The 22,986-nt window shown below is 43.4% G+C and overlaps 1 protein-coding gene across 2 annotated transcripts in view; it reads right to left on the reverse strand.

The window, feature by feature from the left end:
- The window catches only part of Gria1 (glutamate ionotropic receptor AMPA type subunit 1), a 324,275-nt gene that overhangs the window by 128,389 nt on the left and 172,900 nt on the right, over positions 1-22,986 (reverse strand). For both annotated transcript variants that reach the window (XM_052757604.1, XM_052757603.1), the window contains exon 5: positions 12,390-12,443. In XM_052757604.1, the coding sequence (XP_052613564.1) occupies positions 12,390-12,443 (54 nt within the window). The remainder of the gene's footprint in view (positions 1-12,389; positions 12,444-22,986) is intronic.

A 22,986-nucleotide genomic window follows, 5' to 3' on the forward strand; every position in this document is an offset into this window, starting at 1 on the left:
TGGTGGTAGCTAAAATAGCCACTTCATGTTCATGACTTAACTTCATCCAAACTACCTTTTGGGGATTGTGGGGTTACTGCTGTAGAAAAATGAAAATTAAGCAATCAACCAGGAGTTAACCCTTGGGCTTATTTTAAGTCTCTCCTTGCTCACCTCCCAAGCAAGACATTCATTTTAATGTCTTGTAAATGTGGTCCAGCTTAATCCCATAAGCAGTCTGAGAGGGAACTGGATGGTAGGCCCAAGAGCTCATTTGCATAAGTCGCTGAAAGAATTCACCCCAGTTTCTGCTGAGATCTGATTCAGAGACCTCTGTAAACTCCCTAACTACACAGTTGGACTTCTTCACGAACATGACACACTGTCAGACCTTGGAGGAACACAGGAGTTTAGATTCAGGATGGTGTATCCATTACCCCAGTCAAAGAGGGTCAAAACTCTTCCGATAACAGTGCACAGTTAGGAGCCCAGAACAAATGTTGCCTGACCAGAGCTCCTGCCTTTAACAGGGGCCTGTAAAAAGGAATGTGTTGGGTTTCTCCTGGACACAACCGTCTCCATCTTTGCCTGACTGTGCAGATATATCTCAAGTACTAATTTATCTAGAGCCTGTAAATGAGTGACCTGTCTTTCACCCACACCCAGGGCCTGGGAGTGCCTTTGTGGAGGACCAGAATGTGAGTGTAACAGATTTTGTGGTTCTAGTCACAATACCACCTGGCTTTTTCATGTAAATTCTGGGATCTTCAGGCTTGTGAGGCAAATGCTTTACCGACTGAAACATTTCCCCAAGCTCACAGCACAGTACTTTCAGGCTGACAAGCTTTGGCCTCAAAGCTCCATTTCCTTTGTTGCTGAGATCCTTAAAAGAGGGTCACCCCCACGCTGTTCAGCCCTCAGCATCCCGTCTAAGCTCACATCACACCCAGCAGAAAGGAGAAGGAACATTCTGTGATGCTCAGGTTCAGCGTCAAGATGAAGGCTTATTAAGCCAACACCGGTACATGGGGAAAGACCCTTCCATCTCCAGCCCCTTGACATCAAGAAGAGGTAAGATCAGACCAAATCAAAAAATGTGTACTTTATACTCTGAATGGTGCAGGTTGAGCATATCAAGTTTCCCCCAAATTGTCAGAGAAAAATCTCAGATGACAGCTCTGAGGAGAGCAGTCACAGGAGTGTATGGTTTGAAAAGTCTCCTTATATTAGGAAGCCTTGGAAAGTGCACAGAGGATCAGCCTAAAACATAATAGAAGATTGAGAGGGTAGGCGAAGAATGTGCTTGACTCTCAGGAGGGTTGTCATGGGAAAGAGGTGGGAAATTTGTTCTCTGAGGCTCTGCAAGGTGGGCCAGACAGACGAACATCAGCTCTCAAGGGAGACTGATTTTTGTTAAAGTGATGACTGCAACCATCGCGTTTGGCATGAATCAGCCAGAACCAAGCAAGGTAGCAGGCATTGCCATTGCCTTGATCATCACATTTAATCCTTGTAACCACATCATAAAGCAGGTCCTTCTGTTAATGCTTGCAAACTGGGAATGAGGAAACGTAGTAGATTGGCTTCTCTTAAACTAGTGTGGCTAGTGAGAGATGGAGAGAGTAAGGTGACTTCTGAGCTTGGATTTCAACCTCTATGCATCTAGCCATCTACCTTCCTGCTCATTCATCTCCTGTCCTGTGTAGGAGCCCTTGGAACAGGCTTCAGCTTCATGGGAGGAAGGAGGTCTCTCAGAGATCAGGATGCTTATCTTCAGTGCCTCTGAGGTATGCTGCCACTTGGAGTGTTAGCCTTGCGGCCCCCTATTTCTGTATCTCTTTGTTGTCTGTGGTATGACAGAGAAAGGCAGAGACCACAACCTGTCCTCAAAAGCAAGACCACAGACCCACAGGTTTCACAAACAGTGCCTGATGCAGAGTGGTATGCTAAGAAGGTGCAGAGAAACGAAGCAACAGAACCCGCTCTGTTCCTGACTTCTTTACAAGCATCAATCCTGTTACCTCATGCCTTCAGCTTTTGTCTCAAGGACTAATTGGGGTCTTTTGATTGACTTTTCTGTGTATGTTTTATTGTGAACCAGGTCAGAGATAAAAGGCCCAAGAAGAGAGTTTTAGGGATAATCACATAACTTCTTGGCCTGTCTTTGAAGCTCATGAGACATTTGCTCTAGGGCATCTGTCTTAACCTGTACAGGCAAGTGGTTATTGATTTATCAAAGACATCTGCCAGATCAATAATCCTTCAAGATATGTCCCAGGCCACCATGCTACATTAGGGAAGGAGGAAAAGACAGAGGACCACCTTCTGATTCTCATGCCTGCCAAGGCAGCCTTGCTTTTTAATCTGTTACACAGTAGAGTTCTCCCCAAAATTCCATCTGAAAACAGAGCTTCAACCCCAAAGGTATGGGGATTTCTAGGGCAGCTCACTTCTCTCCTGAGGGTGCTTTCAGCTTTGATCTATAATTCTACAACCACACAGGTGTCTGCTGAGGAATATGGATAAAAGTGAATCCATGGAATAGTCTTCAGCTGATGACTTAATTGTCATCAAACACCCATGTCTTTGCACAAAAATCTCCACATTTTCCCATTTTAGTTACCTTAACAAGCCAAACCTTCAAGGCATCTCATCCCAGATTATCCCTGGTGACCTACAAGCTTATGTGGTCTCTAACAAGCCAATAGGACATTGTAGTTGTATGAAAGTCAGCTAATAGACATGTCATCCACGTTAGAGAAAAGCATAGTGTTGACTCATCCAATCCTCTCTGAAGTCAGGGAGAGGTACCTGGACACTCAGATATCTGCAAACGTAACAGCAGGCTGATCCTGCATGTATCCATCATAGCCAGAATATTATCGGGGTTACTCAGGATCACCAGATCTCAGTCCTGAGATTTAGAGTCAACTGCTGACACTGTGTTAGAAGATTAGGGATCCTCAGCCTGGGATGTTGATGCAAGACTTGGAGATGACCCACGTGATCTGAGATATTGCTGTCTTCCAGAGAATGCCCTCATCTTACTTCTGCCCTAACTGATTGTGGTTGTGGTTGACTCTTGGCCCAACTAACTTCAGAGTAAGTTCAACCTTTAAAACTCTCCTGGCATAGGGTGACTTCTTATGTCTAGAATTACTGGTGGACCTCAACCAACATCCTCCCGCAAAGTCTCAACATTAGCATGCAGAGAAAGCCAGGCAGGACTTCCATAAAGTATTTTTGTAAAATGATGGTTTATTCATCTTCAGGCCCTCACATATAGTAGGCACCCACTGATTGCATGGTGTAAAATGGGTGAAAATATAAAGAAATGGTAAATTTGAAACCTACTGAGAATAACTATGTATCAAAACACGCCTAGGGCATATGATTTCCTCAGGCATGGGCTTTTGGGAAGGTTTACAGTATGAGACACGAAATCCCTCCTAGGGAGCAGGCTTTATAGCTAGTCAGAAAGTGATGGGTTACCGGTATAACCATCATGCCACTCTTTCACCGGGGAAGACCATTGATGCCTTTTCTTCCCCAGCAGCCTTCACAGCACTTTCCAACACAATAAAAGCTAAACATCAGGGAGAGAGTTTCCTGGTCAGTTTAAGATTACTTTCTCAATGTTCTGTAATTGGAAACTGTGGTGTCTTCATCAACAGCAACCCTTCTGTTTATGATGAGCAACCAAGAGCTAAGACAACAGCCTTTGCAGTGTTGGGAATATGGAGAAAGGATATTCTATACATCCATTTATCTGATCATTTAGTCATGACTGCTCAGTGTTGCTGCCACACATATCACAGCCACAAGGATGTAGAAGAGATCCAGACAGGCAGGCCTGGTCTCTCCTTTCTGGTCACTTAAGGTCTAATGAGGAAGGCCTATTTCACCCAAGCATATTCTAGAGAAAATAAAGTAATGCCAGCGCTGAATCTGGAGCTCAGAGGTAGCTCACTTTCTAGATGAAAGTGATGAAGCCTGGAAGGAAAGGGGCCTTCGGTTGAGGAAAGAGAGAAAAGTGAGCTCTCCTCACCTGTTGGGTGTGGTTTTAAGGCACCTTCAATGCTCCCAAGGAAGGGATGGTAGGGACTTCCCATGCTGATGGTGGCTGCAGCCGCCGCCCTCCTGCACATCTCCATGAATGCCAACCAGAGGTGGCTGTCATGACAGTACCAGGGAAAGATATAACAGGCACCAAGAAGCAATGTTGCAGTCCCAGCTCACTCAGTGAGGGGAGGGTGGGGGCTTTTTGGTGGCTCCTCTGAGTGTCCCTTTTATAACGTGAAGGGCTGGTAAGACAAGGATTCTTAGGGACCTTCAGGCCCAGGTCTCCTGGGTTCTTGAAAGCAGGTGGAGGGAACATTTTGTTTTACTCTTAGGCTGATGTGTGGGTGGGTGCCTTGTCTTGATCTTTCCTGGATTTCCTGCCCCACCCCACCCACGCCGTTGTGCCTCTCCTCTGACTTCATATTCTCATGTTTCAGACAGCTTCTGTAGGGCTGTGTGACTGCCACAGATGTTGCCTTGGTTTTACATGATCTGATCTAGGTGGGGGACAAGGTCAGGGTGTTTGCAGGACAGGAGTGAAGGTGTGCACTTCTTAGGGCTTCCCTCATGAGCCCAGCAGTTACCAGGCAAGGAACAGAATCACACCCTGGGAGAAAGAACTAGAGGATGGAAAGGAATCTGGGTTGACAGTACACACACCCAAGAGCCGGCCACAAGCATTGCCAGGTGTTCAAGGTGGGCCTGTGGAAGGACAGCACACACTCTCTTCCAGAGTCAGAAGGGACCCGCGAAAGCAGAACACAGGCCATGCCCTGTTGGCAGAGGCTATGAGAGCTGCCAGAGCCCTGAAGAAGCAAGGGACTGCCCAGAGGTGGGCACCTGCATCCCAGGAACCAGAAGAATGGGCCTCACTTAGGCATGGAGCAGGGGCTGGCCTAGGGAGTGGGTCAGAAGACTTTTCCATCACCTACTTACCATTTACATATTTATAACTGGATTAATATTCCTGTCCTTTCTGCAAGAATTTTTTTTTGTTTTCCATTTTCACATGTGTGTATACACATTTGCATGTGTGTGGGATCATATGTATGTGGGTGTGTGAACATGTAAATGAATGTGCATGTGGAGACCTGAGATTGATGTCAGGAATAATCCTATTGCTGGTCGATCTTACAGGTTGAGGTCCAGGTCTCTCAATCAAACCTAGAGCTCTTGGACATGGCTAGTGCCACTAGGCAGCTTGCTCATGGGATCCCAGCTCTTTCTTCCGAGGCTGCCACACCCACCTGCATTTACACTGTTTCTGGGGTACAACTCTAGCCCTTGGCAGAGGCTTTAATCACTCAGCCATTTCTCGGCCCTTCTCTGCTTCTTTTATCAGACACAAAATGTTGGTTTTAAATACATGAGGCATGATGAGCACAGAAGTGCTTGAGAAACCACTTTCCTGCCTCACCCCTTCACTTCTTCATGCCTTTCTTCAGTGACGTTTCAAAGAAACTCATTCTTTGCAGCTCACTCTCCCAGGCCCTGGGAAGTCAGCAGTAGATTAAACAGGCCACGACGTGCTGCTGTTATGTGTTTCAGATTAACAGCAAAGAAGGCGTCATACAGATCTGTGTGGCTTTCCTAATCTCAATTATGGTAAGTGGAAGGTACTTCGCTATGGTGGCATATAACAAGGAGGTGATATTTGATGTAGGAGGGGCCTGAGGGATCACAAAGATGGTATCTTGTCCCCAGACAGGAATAGCAGTAATGATGATGATGACATTGATGATGGTAATTACGGTGGTAATTACTAACACTTATTAAGTGCCCATTTGGGGTCATGTAATACACCAAGCACTTCCTCTACCTCATCTTGCCTAATTCTCATAGCATCACTGGAGGAGGCAGCTAATATCCTTACTTCTTTTTAGATAGAAGCCATGGGAGCTCAGAGACTGTAAGGAGTTTGACTAATGTTACACAGCTGATAAGTACAAATCAGAATTCAAACCAAGGTCTGTCCCATGGGAGAGCTGCCCTTCTCGACAGAACTCGTACCACCCCGCCTCAACACAGGCGTCAGAAGCAAATGTGACCCCATATGGTGCTGAGGGAAGGGGAGTGGGCGAGCTAGGCCTTGCAGAAGGAGTCTACAGATTTCTCAGTGTGGGTGAGCAAGGGATTGAAGAACAGTTTCTTCTTGGGCTGAGGAAATCAACCTGGGGGTGTGAACTCGCTGCTGTATGGACCCAAACTTCTGACTCTAAGTGCCTCTGGAGTTAATGGTGGCCATAGTGGTGGTATAAATGGCTGGCTGCTCTGAACCTCAAGATTCTTAGTAAACAACTGTGAGGCCAGAACCCACCATCCCTCCCTCGGCGTCTACCAGACTAGAAGGGACTGTTTGAATGACACTCATTGAGTTTGCACTCTGGGCTTTTTACTATTGTTGAACTCAACCTTCTTGACAGGGACTTGCCCCCACACCTGTCTCTCTAACTATCATATGCCCAAGTGTCACAGGCTACAGGAGGGAGAACATGGACTCTGGGCTTCTGTACACTGTGGGGAAGCCCATCTCCTTCGTTTCATAAATGTGGCGACACTGGAGAAGTCATTTTACCTTTGTTTCTTTGTTTGGAAAGGTGATTATAATGTTAACTGCAAGGGCCCTCAGGAGGGTCAGGATAGAACATCAGAGTTAGATGGAGGGTACAGAAATATGTGTCTGGAGTAGATGAGGACAGGGAGGCAGAAAGCAGGGAAATGGTTGTCTTGGGCTGGGGTGTGGAAGGGCAAGATAGGTGTGAGTCAAGGGTGATGTGGGGAATGACGGCCAATGGTTAAAAAGAAGTTCTGTCATGTGATGAAGACACATTAAACTTACTGTGGTCAGGAGAAGACACATGCCTGAAACTGTAAATCTGGCCAAGAACCCAAGACTGGGGAGCTCATAGGCCCCATGGATGAACCTATTACTATTACTTTGCTAGATGACTGACCTCTAAAGACATGCCTTTACCCATTGGTTAGTGCAGCTCACAGACCTCAGAAAGGAAGTTTCTTTGTGCAGTGGACAGCGGTTAACACAGAAACTCACAACTGGTCAGAGTGCAGAGGACAAGTGTTCTCTGAACAGAACAGTGGAATGCTCAGCTCTAAATGTGACATCAACATCACATCCCTTCCCTGGGACGATCAGGGACCCTCTTGGAAGTGGAGGATAAAGACTGTAAGAACCAGAGGTTGGGGAGGACTGCTGTGAAAGAGCCTTTGGGACATGATAGGACCAAGGGACCCGCGCAGCTGTGGCTGCCTGAAGAAGACCTGCATGAGATCGAGTCTTTCAATATTCCAGCATGGCCAGGGAAGGGCATTATGAATTCACATTCCTAACTGAGGAACTATTGATAACTGATGGCTTCTGGGGCAAGGAGAGTCAGTTTTCTTAAAGTCTATGTGTGACTCCTGGTAGGTTAATCATGCTCAAGTGGATGGTCACCTATCCAGGAGTATATGTGCCCCATAAATTAGACTCTATAGGTTATTAAAAAATTAAACACAAGGGGACACAAAAGTGGGAGGGGTGAAGATGTGGGGGGGGGATCTGGGAAGAGGTAGGAGGCAGAGTTGGGGAAAATATGATCAGAATGCAATGCATAACCTCGTGAAATTCTCCAAGAATTAAGACAAGTATTGTATTTCTAAAAAGCTGAGGGTGGAAATGTACAAATCTGTAAAGATACCAAGAATCCATGGATTACTTACTTTAAGTGGGTGAATGGTATGAACCGTGAATTATATCTCAAAAGAATGGGTTTGGGAAAATGTAGGAGTATCGACATAGCTCTGGAAGGTCTGCATTGTTCGAGTTAAACTGATGGCGAGTCCAATGTTGTGTTTGTTATTCATCTATGTTGCCATATAGTAAATTAAGACTAGACTTATAAGCATGTTTGTGCATATACACACTTAAATGATACATGTGCATACACCAATAGGTGGATTAGGCAAAGAAATTCTGAGTATGAATTCTTCACTCAGATAAGTCCCTATTGCTGAAGACACTGTGCATTTCAGATGCAGGGCCCAGAAGCCCTTAAAGCCTATTCCCTGATGACTAGCTTTCATGGTATTAAAAGGCACCATGCAAGCTTCCAAAGGAGGGAAACAACCAACCTACCCTCCTATGACACCTATGAACCACTACATGGACCAGCATGGCACAGTAACCCTAAACATACACTAGTGGCACACATATCTTGGTGGTAACCAGCAGCTCTCTAATTGGAGTTAGTAAGGCCCACTCAACAGAGGGAGATCATGCCTGTACTGGAAACCTAGCCAACTACCAAGGGATAGTTGAAGAACCTACAACTACCACTAGCCACATTCTAAATATCTGTCCTTAAACCCACAGGTAAGTGTAGACCTCACCCATCACCAAGGAAACATCTCTTTGTAGCAGATGAGGACCATTATAGAAAATCATAACCAATCAAAATGCAGAGTTATGGATCCCAGTCCCAATGGATATGTCTACAATACAACTCGTGCACCTAAGGCTCAGTGATTGTTGTAGAAGAGGGTGTAGAAGGGTTGTAAGAGCCAGAGGAACAAGGCATTTGCTGCGGGATTGTGTCTCCTAGGATTATCAGAAGCTACACCCATAAAGTCTCAACAACATGACTGCTCAAACATGAGCTGAATAAGAACCACAGCAACAGACATGCTAACATGGAAGCCCATGAGTCCTCAACCCTATACGGGCAACTAAAGAATGCTAGAGTGAAGGAAGAGCACACCAATTGGTCACCCACCACCAAATGGTCAGCTCTGAAAACATGCACACAAGTAACATTATACAGACTGAGCAGGGTGTATTTATGAACATGTTATTAATGAAAGGGAGACTATAAGTTCGAAAGAGAGCAAGGAGTGATATATGAGAGGATATAGAGGCATGAAAGGGAAAGGGAGAAATGATATAATTACATTATAATCTCAAAATATAAAAACTAATTAAGAAATTCTCCACCTATGTGGAATACTTAATTACTCAAGACACGGAATCACATTTGGTTCTTTCCTGATAACACCCTAAGAAGACAGAGAACTACTACTATTTCCAACTGACAAATGGGGAAACTGAGGTCTGAGGCTTCATGGCTCAGAAAGTTAGCTAAGCCAGAGTGACATCAGGGCATAAAGCAGGGTTTGGAGCCTTCAGAGCCTTCTCCGTCAGCCAGCTAGCTGTTCCCTCTCTCCTGTCTCCTTCCCGCCTCTCTCTGGCGGCTCTCCACGGGTGGTGATTTGAGTCCCACAGCATCCTCCAAAGTGGCCAGAGAGAAGATTGCCGGGCCCTGCTCTGAAGCCCAGACTTTCTGACTAAGTGGAAAGGACTGTGGAGCGTGCTCATCCTTTCCAAATGGTTTCTGTTCCCTAATCTATAACTGCCCCAGAGCTGCAATGCTCCGAAGAAGAGGCTTGACTCCATGCAGCAGCAGGCTAATTATGTGGCTGAATTTCTAAAAATTATCATCTTGTAAATTGTGATATTCCTCTGAAGGGGAAAGAAAACAGCACATCCTCCACCATTTCTCAAACTGAATTAATTAGGAATTTGAAGCCTAATTATCAACTAATCTATTGGAACACGCCAGTCTTTCGTATCTGGCTGGTGTTTGCAATTTGCAGCCTATTAGTGGCAGTTGTTAGGATCTGAGAACTCATTAGGTCAGAAGAAGAAAATTGTGGATCAGAAGGATAGGGCAACCTGAGGGGTTGACTTGGGGAGACTGTGGCTAAGGGGTCACTTGATGACAGATGAGGGCTGGTGGTTTAACTACCTGGATCCTTCCTTCAGAGGCTCTGAGGCCACTGGGTCATTTCTGCTTTACCAAAGGATGTAACTGTGCATGCCTCTGCCCAGGTTCTGTGCCTTCCCAAGCATCGGGTGTCCTAGAGCAGTGTATTCTGTCACCAGTGTTGGTTCTAGCCTTGCTTCTGTGTGACACTGGCTGAGCCACGCTCCCTTGATGGTTCTGTTTCCCTACAAGCAATAGAGATGCTGATGGAACTGACTTCCATGGGCCCATCCAGGATTGTGGATCTGGGATATGAGGGCTAGCAAAGGTTTCCCCAGTTCTAATGAAGAGATTTCATTTTTGCAAATGGCCTTTCTGGGGTGAGGTCCTTGGCTTCTACATAAAGATTCTAAACAGTTACCACTCATTAAAATGCAAATGTCTCGAAAAGATTATGGATATAGCCCTTGACACCTAAGTCCAAATTAACCTTTCTCAGTAAGCCCTTCTTAGTTCCAATCCTGACCTTGAGGCACCAGGGCAGCCAAGGCAAGGGATGTTTAGAGGGTGGAGAGGGGGACATCCAGGACAAGCTAAGCCTGGGGAGCAGGCAGGACAGAATTTAAGGGTTAGATAGATGTCTGCACCCCAATTTTAGACACAGATTGTGTGCCCTAATTTAAATAATGCCCTTTATTTATAGTATAAAATACCAATCTTTTATTTCTTTCCTTTAACATTCCCCAGAGATAACCAGAACATGATACCCCGACTGAAACTGAATATTTAGCTTGTTAAGGTTAACATTTGAAATTTTCTTATAGATTAAAATATGGTAAATATCACAACTGAATAGAAACACAAAAATGTAAGAAGGCAGGCCAAGGCCAAGGAGACACTTTGTAGTTGGGGTAACTATTAAGGGAAGTGGATGGATGGCCATATGTGTTAGAGGTTCAAGTTTGATGGCAGCTGCGGTCACTGTGAGAAAGAATTGTGGGGTTCCTGAAAGTGTTAAGCACAGGGCTTAGTGCACAGCTAGGCAGTCCCCAGCCTCGGTGTATTTCACGGGTCAAACTTATACACAGCGGTGTTTTTCATACCAGTCCCAAGGTGATAATGTCTTAGAAGTCCATCAGCTTTGTGATGGATGAGCAAAACAGGCTGTCTCTCTATAATGGGCTCCTGTCTGGCATCACAAAAGGAATACACCAAGATAGACTATATATTAGTGATTTCCTGAGGCTGTGGGGAGCTTGGAGGGTGAGTTATGTAATGACTACTGATGTGCATGGGTTCGGGGGTGATGAAATTTTAAAATAAAGTTGTCATGGTTTCGTAACCCCATAAATACACACAGGACCACAGAAGTGAGCACTGTAAGTTAACGTGTGGTATTGTGTGGTCTGTGAATTTAATCTTATGAAAGTCTCTAAAATATGTGTCTGAGTGCAAAAGAATATTACATTTGGCTATGGAGAAAAGGAGCTCAAAGAATCAAGATTTATGACATAAACGATAAAAGTGGGAACCATGACACAGGAAGAATAGACTTGACAGAGATGACGATGGCCACAGAAAACTTAGACAGACACATTCCGGTGTCTACGTAAAAGGCATGTGCACACAAAGGATTTGAGAAACCAAACCGTACCCACGGCGTGCAAAAGAATAGCATCTGATAAACAGCTGCAGTGTGTTAAAGTGAAGGCTTTTTTTTTTTTAAGACACAGGTTTATCTAGACTGTATATAAAAATGAAAACAAAACAAAACCTCTAAACTGGCATTACTATAGGTTATACTCTGAGATGGTTCTTGGTTAAAGATTTGTCAGTTTTAGCATAATTATGATTTAAATGACGAGGCATGAAAGTGGCACTGCAGCCTCCAGCTCACCATCTCCCAAGGACAGCTAGAAGTGCACGGGCCGTGTGCCGCAGTTAACAGGGGAACTGTGATGTCCAGTTCCAAGTTGTCAACTTGTCATGACCTATCAATCGCCTGGGCACCTGGGAACAGAGTCTCAGAGAGAGAGGAGACTGTCTACATTGACTTGACCTGTGGGCACAGCTGTGGGGCATTGTCTTAATCAAGTGTTTGATATGGGAAGACCCAGCCCAGCCCACTGTGGGCGTCACTGTTGCCTAATCAGGGGTTCTGAACTTAATAAAAGCGGAGACGTTGATGAGTTGAGCGCCACCAAGCAAGTCAGAGTGCAGGCATCCGTTTCTCTCTGTTCTTGACTGGATGGGATGTGACTTCCTGTTGAAAGTTCCTTCCTTGACTTCCCCACAGTGATGGATGAGAGCCTGGAACTGTAAGCTGAAATAACCGCCTGTGTCCCTTAAATTACTCTTTTGACAAGGTGCTTTTTTTTTTTTTTTTTTTTTTTTCAGCAAACAGAAAAGAAACTAGACCTGAAGGGCATCGGGAAAGAGGTACATTTGGTGTCTCTGAGGCTTGGCAACGCCGCTGTGAATTACCCCTTAATCCTTCCTCCCACGTGGTTCACAGGAGGTGGGTGTGAAGCAGCTCAGACCCTAGGTGTGGGAAGTACAGGACTGGACCACTTGTTATACCCTACTCACCAGATTGGCAAGGATGTAGTGGTAACCAATGCCGTTCTTCTCCAGCTTCACAATCTGAAAGACAGAAAGGGAGGGGACTCAGCAGTCACACCCACACCCACAGAGACGAGAGCAGTGAAGATGGCGGCTGACATCAACTGGCTGTTTAAGATACGCCCTTCTCTGTCCTAAGTAGACAAAACTGTAACATCCTTTCTGTGTGACGATGGTGATGCTGTTAGCATCATGGACAGATGAGAAAGAGCCGCAGAGGGCTAACTCAAGCTCGTTTATGTTGCACAGCTATGAAGAGGTGAATACAGGATCTGAAGTCACTATTGCCTAGTTTGAGGGTGGGAGTTATTGCTACATCCCCAAGGAGAAAGCCTAAGTACCCACTGTACTCTTTCCATAAAGCTTTCCTCACACATACTGTAGGAATCTGATGGTGCATGGAATTGGTTGTTATTCACGGTGGCATCTGTCGCGGCTGCTCAGGTGATCACATGACTGAGTGGGTAGTCACTTGGGCACGAACCATATGCAGACACTATCTCTGCTTTCTGTATCTGAATTCTGTGTTCTCCTCCCTAAGTGGTTTAGCACCCAGACATCAATAAATCATTCAACATGGGCGTTGGGAGGGAAGACTGAATTACCTGGGGAAGTGATTTTCCCATGACCCCTGTGTGGTCTGCTGGTTATAGGACAGAGATTTCTGGTGCCCGACACTTTCTGTGTGGCACCAGGAAGCAGCCAGGATTCCCAAACGCTTCCTGTCTTTTTTATTTGGGTTTTATTGCTTGTGTGTGCATTTGTGTATGTGCATGAGTATACATGTAGGCCTGCGTGGGAGCACACATATGTGTGCATGCATGTAGAGGCCAGAGGTTGATGGCAGGTATCTTACTTGACTGTTTCCATTTTATTTATTGAGGTAGAATCTCTCACCTGAAGCAAGAGCTTGCCAGCTTGGCTAATCTAGGTGGCCAGTGGCCCTGGGGGTCCCCTCTTTCTGGATTAGAGTTGAGCAGCCACCCAGCATTTCTGTGGGTGTCCCAGATCAGGACTCTGTACCTCACATTTGAATCATAAGCACTTTAACCCTTGAACCATCTCCCCAGCCCCCACCCTCCCATTGTGAATGCAGACTGCTCTTAATCATCTTGAAGTCAGGGAAAATATTTGTGGAAAGAGCTATGCCAGGTTTTCTGGGACTGCACGGCACACCACTTAGGAGGAATGGCTGAGGCGGCACACCTTGATTCTGGCCACAGTGAGCCTGATATTAGCTTGATCTATTTCTTCCTTTCTTGTTTTAAATTATCGGATTGGGTTTGAATACCCTGCTTGATGCTGCCCCCCCCACCCCCTGCACTGCTACAAAGAGACATAAAATATACGAGAGGCACCTAGGCTCTTGGCCTAACTGAATAAATTCTCAAGGTTATTAAAATCCACACTTAGACATCTCCTTAATTGGATGTATGTGCATAACGGCTCACATTTTTTTTTTTTTGATGTGGGGAATAATTAAATGCGAGCGCACACAATGCATATGCTGGAATAGTGATGAGACGGAGATTCCAGCTGCCGGAGGAGCTCAGATGGCACCAAGGTGATAGTTTTATTAATAATTCGTCATTACTTTTCCATTTTCTTGTCACATGGCATGCTGTCTCTTCAACGAGGAGATACCTTTATCAAAAGCCTATTCAGCTTCCAATAAACACAAACCAGCAAATAAAGATATTTCAGAGCCCACCACATTCAGGGAGTGGAACCACAGAGCTCTTGCAACATGGACATGCAGAAGGAAGTGGAGGAAAAGCCAAGAGAGGATTACTTTTTGACCAATAAAAATGAGCAACTTGTGCATCTCAAGCTGATGGTGACTTCCACACTGGTTCTATCCAGTGGCTGACCTATTGCTTTGATTCATTTTATCTCACAAATATTCATCAAGCCTTCACCTCATGAAGCTGGTGTACAGTAGACATGGAATGAAATCAGATATTTGGTACGGGGGGCATCCCACAGTAAACAAGACACAGATAAATGCACACATGGTCACCGACTGAAAAGGGTATTGTGAAGGTAGGGTCCTTCCCCTCACTGACATCACAAACTTTATCAGTGACCGTTCTTTGGACTTGCTTTATCTACAGACCACACATGGATGGCCCCTGTAGGATTCCGTAACGATCTGCATGCCTCATGGATGACTTTTCATCTCATTCTGTACAGATTTCTTTGATTAGTTCACCAAGCATCTACTAAACACGGGCTTTGTGCTAAGCACTGGGTAATGTGCTGGGGTATAGCTCAAATAGCAAGGCAAGGTTCCTGTGACCTCACTGAGCTGAGATGTGGTTTCAGGAGAAAGCCAGATGGTAAATATATAAATAGATGAATGAAGAGGACGTCAGCAGGTCATAAACACCACAGAGATAATAAAACAGGGCAGTGTGATGGATGGCCCTGGGAGGTTCTCGTCGACTCTCACCTCAAATTCATTCTGTCCTTAATGACTGTATTATATCATTTAGTGTCTTGTATACTGGCACAGAAAATTATCCAAATAACCCTCTTTGTTATTTATGTGTATATTCCAGCCTTATTTATTTTTATATAAATAAATTTCTTTTTATATAAATATATATTTGTATACAATTTTATACTTTGTTTTATACTATGCATGTCTACATGCATATATGTGCCTCACATGGTACAGTGACTACAGAGGCTGGAAGAGGGCATAAGATACTCTGGAAGTGGAGTTAGAGGCCACATGGGTGCTGGTAACCAAACCCAGTCCTCCAGAAGAGCAGCAAGTGCTTTTAACTACTGAATCATCTCTCCAGCCCCTGAAGTTATACATTCTAACATTTTAAAGTCTGTATTTTGCCTGTGAGAGGAACATGTGGTACTTGGCTTTCCTTACCTCACTTCATGATACCCTTGACTTCTGCCCATTTTTCTGCAAATGAAAGAATGTCATTCTTATTCCTGGCTGAGTGAAACTCTTTGGTGTATACAGCACATTCTCTTCACTCATCCATCAGTTGATGGACAGCTTGGCTATTGTGCATAGTGCTGGAATAAGCACAGCATCTATATCTCTGTGACATAGTAAGAGACCTTAGTGGTGTGTCTTAGTTAGGTTTTCTATAGCTGCAACAGAACATCGTGACCAAAGAGCAAGTTGGGGAGAAAAAGGTTTATTTTTTGAACTGATGTAGAGGCCATGGAGAGGTGCTGCTTACTGTCTTGCTCCACGTGGCTTGCTCAGCCTACTTTTTTTTTAATAGAACCCAGGACCACCAGCCAAGGGATGACATCAGCCACAATGGGCTGGCTTCTTCCCTGCCAATCACTAATTAAGAAAATGCCCTACAGGCTTGCCTACAGCCCAATCTAATGGAGGCATTTTCTTAATTGAGGTTCCCTTCTCTCATATGACCTTAGCTTGTGTCAAGTTGGCATAAATCTAGCCAGCACAGTGTGGCTGTAGTGTATTTATATGGTAGTTACATTTTCAGTTTTTAAGAAACAGCCCTACTGGCTAGTTGAAATTCCTACAAATAGTGTGTGTCTTGTTTTTATTATTATTATTTTTTTCTGAATCTTCACTAGCAGTTGTTTTCTTTCTTTCTTCCTTCCTTCCTTCCTTCCTTCCTTCCTTCCTTCCTTCCTTCCTTCCTTCCTTCCTTTCTTTATTTCTATTTTTCTACCTTGCTTTCTTTTACTCCAAGACAGGGTTTCACTATGTAGCTCTGGCTGGCCTGGAACCCACTGTATGTACCAGGCTGGCCTCAAACTTACAGAAAGTTGCCTGCCTCTGCCTCCTGAATGCTGGAACTCAAGGCATGAATCATCATACATAACACTGTTTTCTTGATCATATCTATTTCATTTTATTTTAAAGAAAGAATCTTTATGTTTCAGTTGGAAGTTTATTTATGTTTTTGTGGATCTATGCACACATGAGTGCATGTGAAGGTCAGAGGCCAACTTGCAGGAGTTGGATGTCTCTTTCCACCATGTTTGGGTTTGCTGGCTTCGCTCCATCCATCTGTGCCCACCAAGCCTTCTCACCAGTACAATTTTAGCCATTTTGACTGTAGTGCGCAGAAACTCAGTGTGAATTTGATTTGTACTTCTCTCATGGCTAAGAACGAGGAACAGATTTTCACCCATTTCTTGATTATTTACACTTATTTTGAGAATAGTCTGTTCAGTTTATCTGTCTATTTGTTGATTGGATGATTTGCTTTTATTTTTGAGTATTTAACCTTTTGTGTTCCTTATAAATTCTGGATTTTAATCTCCTTGCAGATGAATAGTGAACAGTTTTATTCTCCTGTTCTGAGGGCTCTTTCTTCACTCTACAGATTGTCTCTTTTGAAGTCCAGGATATTTTTCATTGTGTGTAATCCCATTTGTCACGTCCTGACCCATTGGGGCTCTTTACAGGGAGTCCTCAGGCAATGTCTAATTTAAGTGTTTCCCTCTAGCAGATTCAGTTTGGGGTCTGAAATGAAGGCCTTTGATCTATTTTGATTTTAGTTTTTTTACTGAGTGTGTGTGTGTGTGTGTGTGTGTGTGTGTGTGTGTGTGTGTGAGAGAGAGAGAGAGAGAGAGAGAGAGAGAGAGAGAGAGAGAGAGAGAGAGAGAGAGAGAGAGATAGAGAGAGAGATAGATACGCATTCATTTTTCTACTTGTAGGAATCTAGTTTTCTCAGTACTCCTGGCTGATGGGGTTGTCTTTGCTCTAATATGTGTTTCTGGCACTTTAGGTATCGTGGGTCTATTTTTAGAACCTCTATTTTCTTCCATTGGCTGCCATGTTTGTTTTTGTGACAGTATCATGCAGGTTTTGTCACCATGGCTCTATGATGTAATTTGAGATCAGGTGGTAACACCTCCAGCATTGCTCTTTATCTTCAGGATTACTTTAGCTGTTTGGGGTCTTTTGTGAGTTCCAGAGTTGTATTTTCTGTTGACATGAAGAGTGCCATTGGAATGTATATGGTGACTGCATTGACTCTTGCAGATAGCTTTTAGCAATATGCCCATTTTCACATTGTAATTCTGCTGATCCATGTCCAAGGGGAGAGCTCTTCCATCTCTATTGTCTTGTTCACTTTTTCATCAGTGCTTTGAGGTTTGATTATAGAGGCCTTTCAACTCCTTGTTAAGCACATTTCTAGGTTGTTTTGGTTTGAGTTTGGAATGTCCCCCATAGGCTCATGTGTTTGAACATTTTAACTCCAGGTGGTGGCTCTATTTGGGGAGGTTGTGGAATCTTTAATAGGTGTAGCCTTGATGGGAGTGGGCTTTGAAATGGTATAACCCTGCCCCATTTGCTGTTCTCTGCTTCCTGTGTGCAGTTGCAATGTGATCAGCCAGCTCCCTGTTCCTGCCACCTTGCCTTCCCTGTCTTCCTCACCATGATGGATTCTAGTCTTCTGGAATTGTGATCCAAAAGCAACTCTTTCTTCCCTGAGTTACTTTTTATCAGAATAGTTTACCATAGCAACAGCAAGGAAGCTAATGCATAGGTATTTTTATTTTTAAAATTAGTATGAGTAGGACTTAAAAAAATCATTTCTCAGCAAGTACATTATTAATGTATAGAAATGCTACTGATTTTGTATGTCTTCAGATCCTTGCAATTTGCTGAAAATTTGTATCAGATGAAAGAGTCTCCTAGTAGAATCTTTGGACTTTTAAATATAGAACCATGTTGTCTGTAAATAGAGATAATTGGACTTATTTATTTCCAGTTTGTATTTCTTCTATTTTTCTCTTGCTGTATAGCTCTAAGTCTCCAAACACTATATTCAATATGAATGAAGACAGTGGACATCATTGCCTTATTCCTGATTTTACAGGAAATGCTTTCATTTCTTCCCCCACTTAGTATAATATTGGTTGTAGGTTTGTCACAAAATCTTTGTTATGTTGAGATATGTTATTTTTATTCCTAATTTCATCAGGGATTTTTTCATGAATGGATGCTGGATTTAATCAATGGCTTTTCTTGCATCTATTGACATGATCATGTAACTTGGGTTTGTGTATCTCTCTGTGTGCTGTGTTACATAGAAAGAAACCAACCTAATTATAGTATCTGATCTTTTTTTTTTTTTTTTTTTTTTTGCTTTTCGAGACAGGGTTTCTTTGTGTAGTTTTGGTGCCTGTCTTGGATCTCCCTCTGTAGACCAGGCTGGCCTTGAACTCACAGAGATCCGCCTGGCTCTGCCTCCCGAGTGCTGGGATTAAAGGCACGTACCACCACCACCTGGCAGTATCTGATCTTTTTAATGTGGTTTTAAATTTGTTTTATAGCATTTTTGAAAAACATTTAGTTCTGTAACCCGTGATGTCCAGTTAGTACTATATGTCGTCTATGCATGGTGTGGGGCCATCCACTGAAGCATGGGGATTCTATCAGCATCCATGTCCTCAGAAATGAATCAGTCTCCCTTTCCTGAAAACTGTCAAGTTCAGATAGCTCCTCCATAAAGGGTGGAGCCTGAAGGTCATCTACCCATCTACGGTAGGCTCTTAGCTTGACCCTGTGCAGGTAACCACAGAGTTTTTGCTATTTGTCAAGGAAATTAGTCTCCCTTTCTCTCTCTGCTTCCACCCCTCTCTTCCCAAACCTTCTCGTCTCTCTCCCCCTTCCCACCCCCTCTCTCTGTATGTCCTTATCTGGCTATGCTGTCAGAGCAACACTGGTTTTATAGAATGCCTTTGATAATGCTCCCTCCCTTTCTAGCCTATGAAATAGTTTCAGGAGCTTTTCTTTAAAGGTCCAATAGAACTTGGCAGTGATTTCTTCCAGTCTTGGGCTTTTCTTTGTCGGGTGACTCATTACTGCAGTTCTATTTTCATCACTTAATACAGATTTAAGGAAGTGGCTTTTACCATCTTGGTTTAATTTGGGTAGGTCATACACTTCTAGGAATTCGTCTACTTCTTCCAGATTTTCTATATGTTCAGAACATAAATCCTCTGGAATTCATTAGTATCCATTGTAATGCCCCCATCCCCTTTCATCTCCATTGTTACTAATTTCAATCATCTCTCACTTTCTTGTGGTCAATTTATGGAAGGGCTTGTTCATTTTGTTTTTTTTTAAAAAAGCCAAACTTTTGTTTCTTTTCTTTTTTTATTGTTATTTTAGTCTTCATTTAATCAATTTGTGATCTGATCTTTATTATTACTTTCTGTCTACTGATTTTGAGGTTCTATATTTTTGCTTTTGTAAACCTTTGAAGTGTATCAAGCTATTAATTTGCAATTTGACTTTTAGTGTAAGCACCAATAACTGTATTTCTGTAGCCCAAAGGTTCTGATAAATTCTGGTTTATTTTCATTTGATTCTAGGATTTAGAAAATATTTTCCCCCGGCTATCCTTAACAAATGGCAGATGATTCAAAATTGTATTCTACAAACTATGGGTTCTGACATAGTTTATGTCATTCCTTTTTCTCTTGATCTCTAGTTTTATTCCATTATGATAAGATAATATACAACAAATTATTTTGATTACACTTGTTAAAACTTACTTTCTTATCTAAAATATCGTAGATTTTAGAAAATGTTGCATGGGCTGCTGAGGAGACGTCTGGCAGCTGTTGGATGGACTGTTCTGTAGATGTCTAACTGTCTTCGATCTATGGCACAACTCAATTTGGAAGTTTATTGGTTGGTTTTCTTCAACTAAGTTTTCTACTTGTTCATGGCTGGGATCTGAAGCCACCCAGCTTTATTGTATCTGACTCTATCAGTCCATTTCTGACCACTAGTGTTTCTTCTATGAAATGGTGTGTAATGATGTTTGATGTGTATGTTCTTAAGGGATGGTTCCATTTAGTAGTACGTATTACTTTATTTCCTCTAAGTTTAGCTTTGCATTATCATATGTAAGTATGGTCCTCTCATTGGTTAGGGCTTCCATTTTCTTGGTATACAGACTTCCTATCACTTCCAGCCTGTGTCTCTTGCTAGTGTACTTCTTATAGACAATACATCATTGGATATTATTTTTAAACTGGATCAGCCAGGCTTCATTCAATTGGAGGGTTATAATTATTTACATTTAGGGTTATTATGGAGAGGGGTTGCTGATTCCTATATTTTTTTGGTTGCCTTCATGGTTCATTCAGTCATTGTTTTTTCTCTGTCCCCTACTCTTGGTAGAGGTTTGGTAGTTTATCATGGAATGTTTTCTTCCCTGTACTCTTGTGCTTGATGATGTCTTCCCTCCTTTGATTCCTTTATGTACACTAAGTCTAGGGATGAGGCTTATTCTCTGAGGCTGTTGATATTCTATTTTGTACACCCTAAAGTGGCTGGTTTCTAGCCCAGGGTTGTCTCCCAAGTGTGTTGGAAAGAAGATGCAAACACATTAATGAGATCCACACAGCAGATCAGTTTCTATTACTTCAAAACCAGCTCAGCATTAAACACACTGCTTGTGGGATGAAGCTGCGAAGGTTAATTGCACCTTTGAACTTCAGAGTCCTCAGTGAGCATTGCAGCAGAGAGGCGAATCAAGATAGAGGCTGTGCTTCATGCTCATGGCTACCATCTCTGCCATTATCCTCAGGGGATGGGCTCATATTTCCAGCCACCAAGGGTAAGGCTACTCACACACCACGCCCTTTCCTGCCTGAGCCAAGCTACCTGGAATCCTTGGTTTATTGACATAGGCTTCCTTTCATTCACAGTTGTCTTCTATACTAGGGATGTGGCTGATTGTTCCTGGGTTCCCTGACTTGTAATTATTCTTTGTAATCAGGGTTGAAGGATAGCTCAGTCCTAAATGATGGGTTTCCACTCCAGATGGCACCAGCCACAGCCCATAAAACTTGAGGAGTAGGAAGTTGGACCCCCTCTTTCCTGTTGGTCTCTGGTGCAGAGTAGTGGGCTACACCAGAACCCCAGACCAATTGGAGGCTTCAGAAGATGGTGGTTTTTTTCTAAGATGAAGTTCTTTGCTTCTCCCTCTGTTGGAGAGCAACCAGGCAGACAGACCTCGGTACCATTCATCCCTGCCGGTTCAGCTGTTCTTCTGCTTCTCCTCACTTTTCAGCCACGCTGCCACCTGGTTTGTGACACCCCTCTGATGCTCTTCTACTACGTCTCCTTTTATATATGATAGGTTTTCTTACTGTGAGCTATAAAATGTGAGCACAAGCTATCATCCAAGAGGCCTCATGTATCCGATCAGAACTTTGGTCTCTGTTTTCAGAATATTAGAATGAAATAATTTAAAATGTTTATAAACAACAATGTCAAAACTCAGCAAATGAGTCACTTTGTTAAGAAATAAAAATTTGTCCTTGACGGAGGAAGTAGCCATAGATGTACGGGTAAGAAAATTGTATTCTGTGTTGTGCATGTTGTCTTTGTATGTGTATGTATGTGTGTGCATATTCATGTATGTGTATACACTTTCACATGTGTGTGTGCGTGCATACAAGCATACTCATTTGTGCTATGGACAGAGGTCAGCTTTTGGTGTCATTCCTCAGCAGCCTTCCAGATTAGTTTTGGAAATCTGGGACCTAGGGTACTCCCCAGATGAATACTGGTCAGTGAGCCCCAGGGATCAACCACCTATCTCCAGCTCCCCAGTACTGGGATTAAAAGCATATATCACTTCATTCAGCTTTGTAAGTATGTGCTGGGGGTTGAATTCAGGTCCTCATGGTTGTACAGAAAGCACTTTACTAACTGAAATGTATCCCTAAATTCAGAAAGTTGTATTTAAAGAAATTATGTGCATGAGTGTTTTGCCTGTATGTACGTCTATGTACCACATGTGTGCCTGGTGCCTATGGAGGCCAGAAAGGGAGCTGGATCTCCTCCTAGAACTGAAGTATAGATGGTTATAACCACCATTTGGTGGCTGGGAACCAAACCCAGATCCTCTGCAAGAGCAGCCAGTGTTCTTAATCTCTGAGCCATCACTCCAGCTATGAGGAAAGTTGTGGTTTTAAGACATTGGGCCATGTTGCCAAATCTAGCTTGGTTTGACTTCCTGATTTCTTTTTATGTTAACTGGGAGTCTTTGGTAAAGAACAAAACAAGACAACTCTTCTTCATCTGCAATGGGGAAATGGACAGGAGTTATTTGATCTGTAGTGTGTAAGGATGGATATGATGCACAGAAAGAGCCTGATGCTGTGTCTTCTCTCTCTGCCGTGAGCACCCAGAAAACAGAAGCGTGACACAATCCAGGACAAGCCCCTGCTCTACTAAGGACACCTTGAAGTCAGTCATTCCATCTAGTTCCCATCTCAGCTCATCACTGGTCCCCACCCTGGGTTTGTAGAGCAGGGCCCTTTCTTCTTATCTCATAGATACATTCATTTATGGTCAGAGAGGGAAATGACTCATGAGGTCAGGACAGCTGGCACTATGAACAGCAGCAATAGGCAGCAGCATTTCCACACATCACATCCTATGAACAGACTTCATTCTAAGTATGTTCCATGCCCTGGTCCTTCTAGTCTGTGTAAAAGCCTTTGAGAGGAAGTTATCATTATTTCTGCTTTTCTGAGTGGGGATATGAGATGGAAACAGATTACCAGCCTT

The sequence above is a fragment of the Peromyscus californicus genome, unplaced genomic scaffold (genome assembly GCF_007827085.1).
Source record: "Peromyscus californicus insignis strain IS unplaced genomic scaffold, ASM782708v3 Scaffold_3__1_contigs__length_106647218, whole genome shotgun sequence".
Taxonomy (NCBI): domain Eukaryota; kingdom Metazoa; phylum Chordata; class Mammalia; order Rodentia; family Cricetidae; genus Peromyscus; species Peromyscus californicus.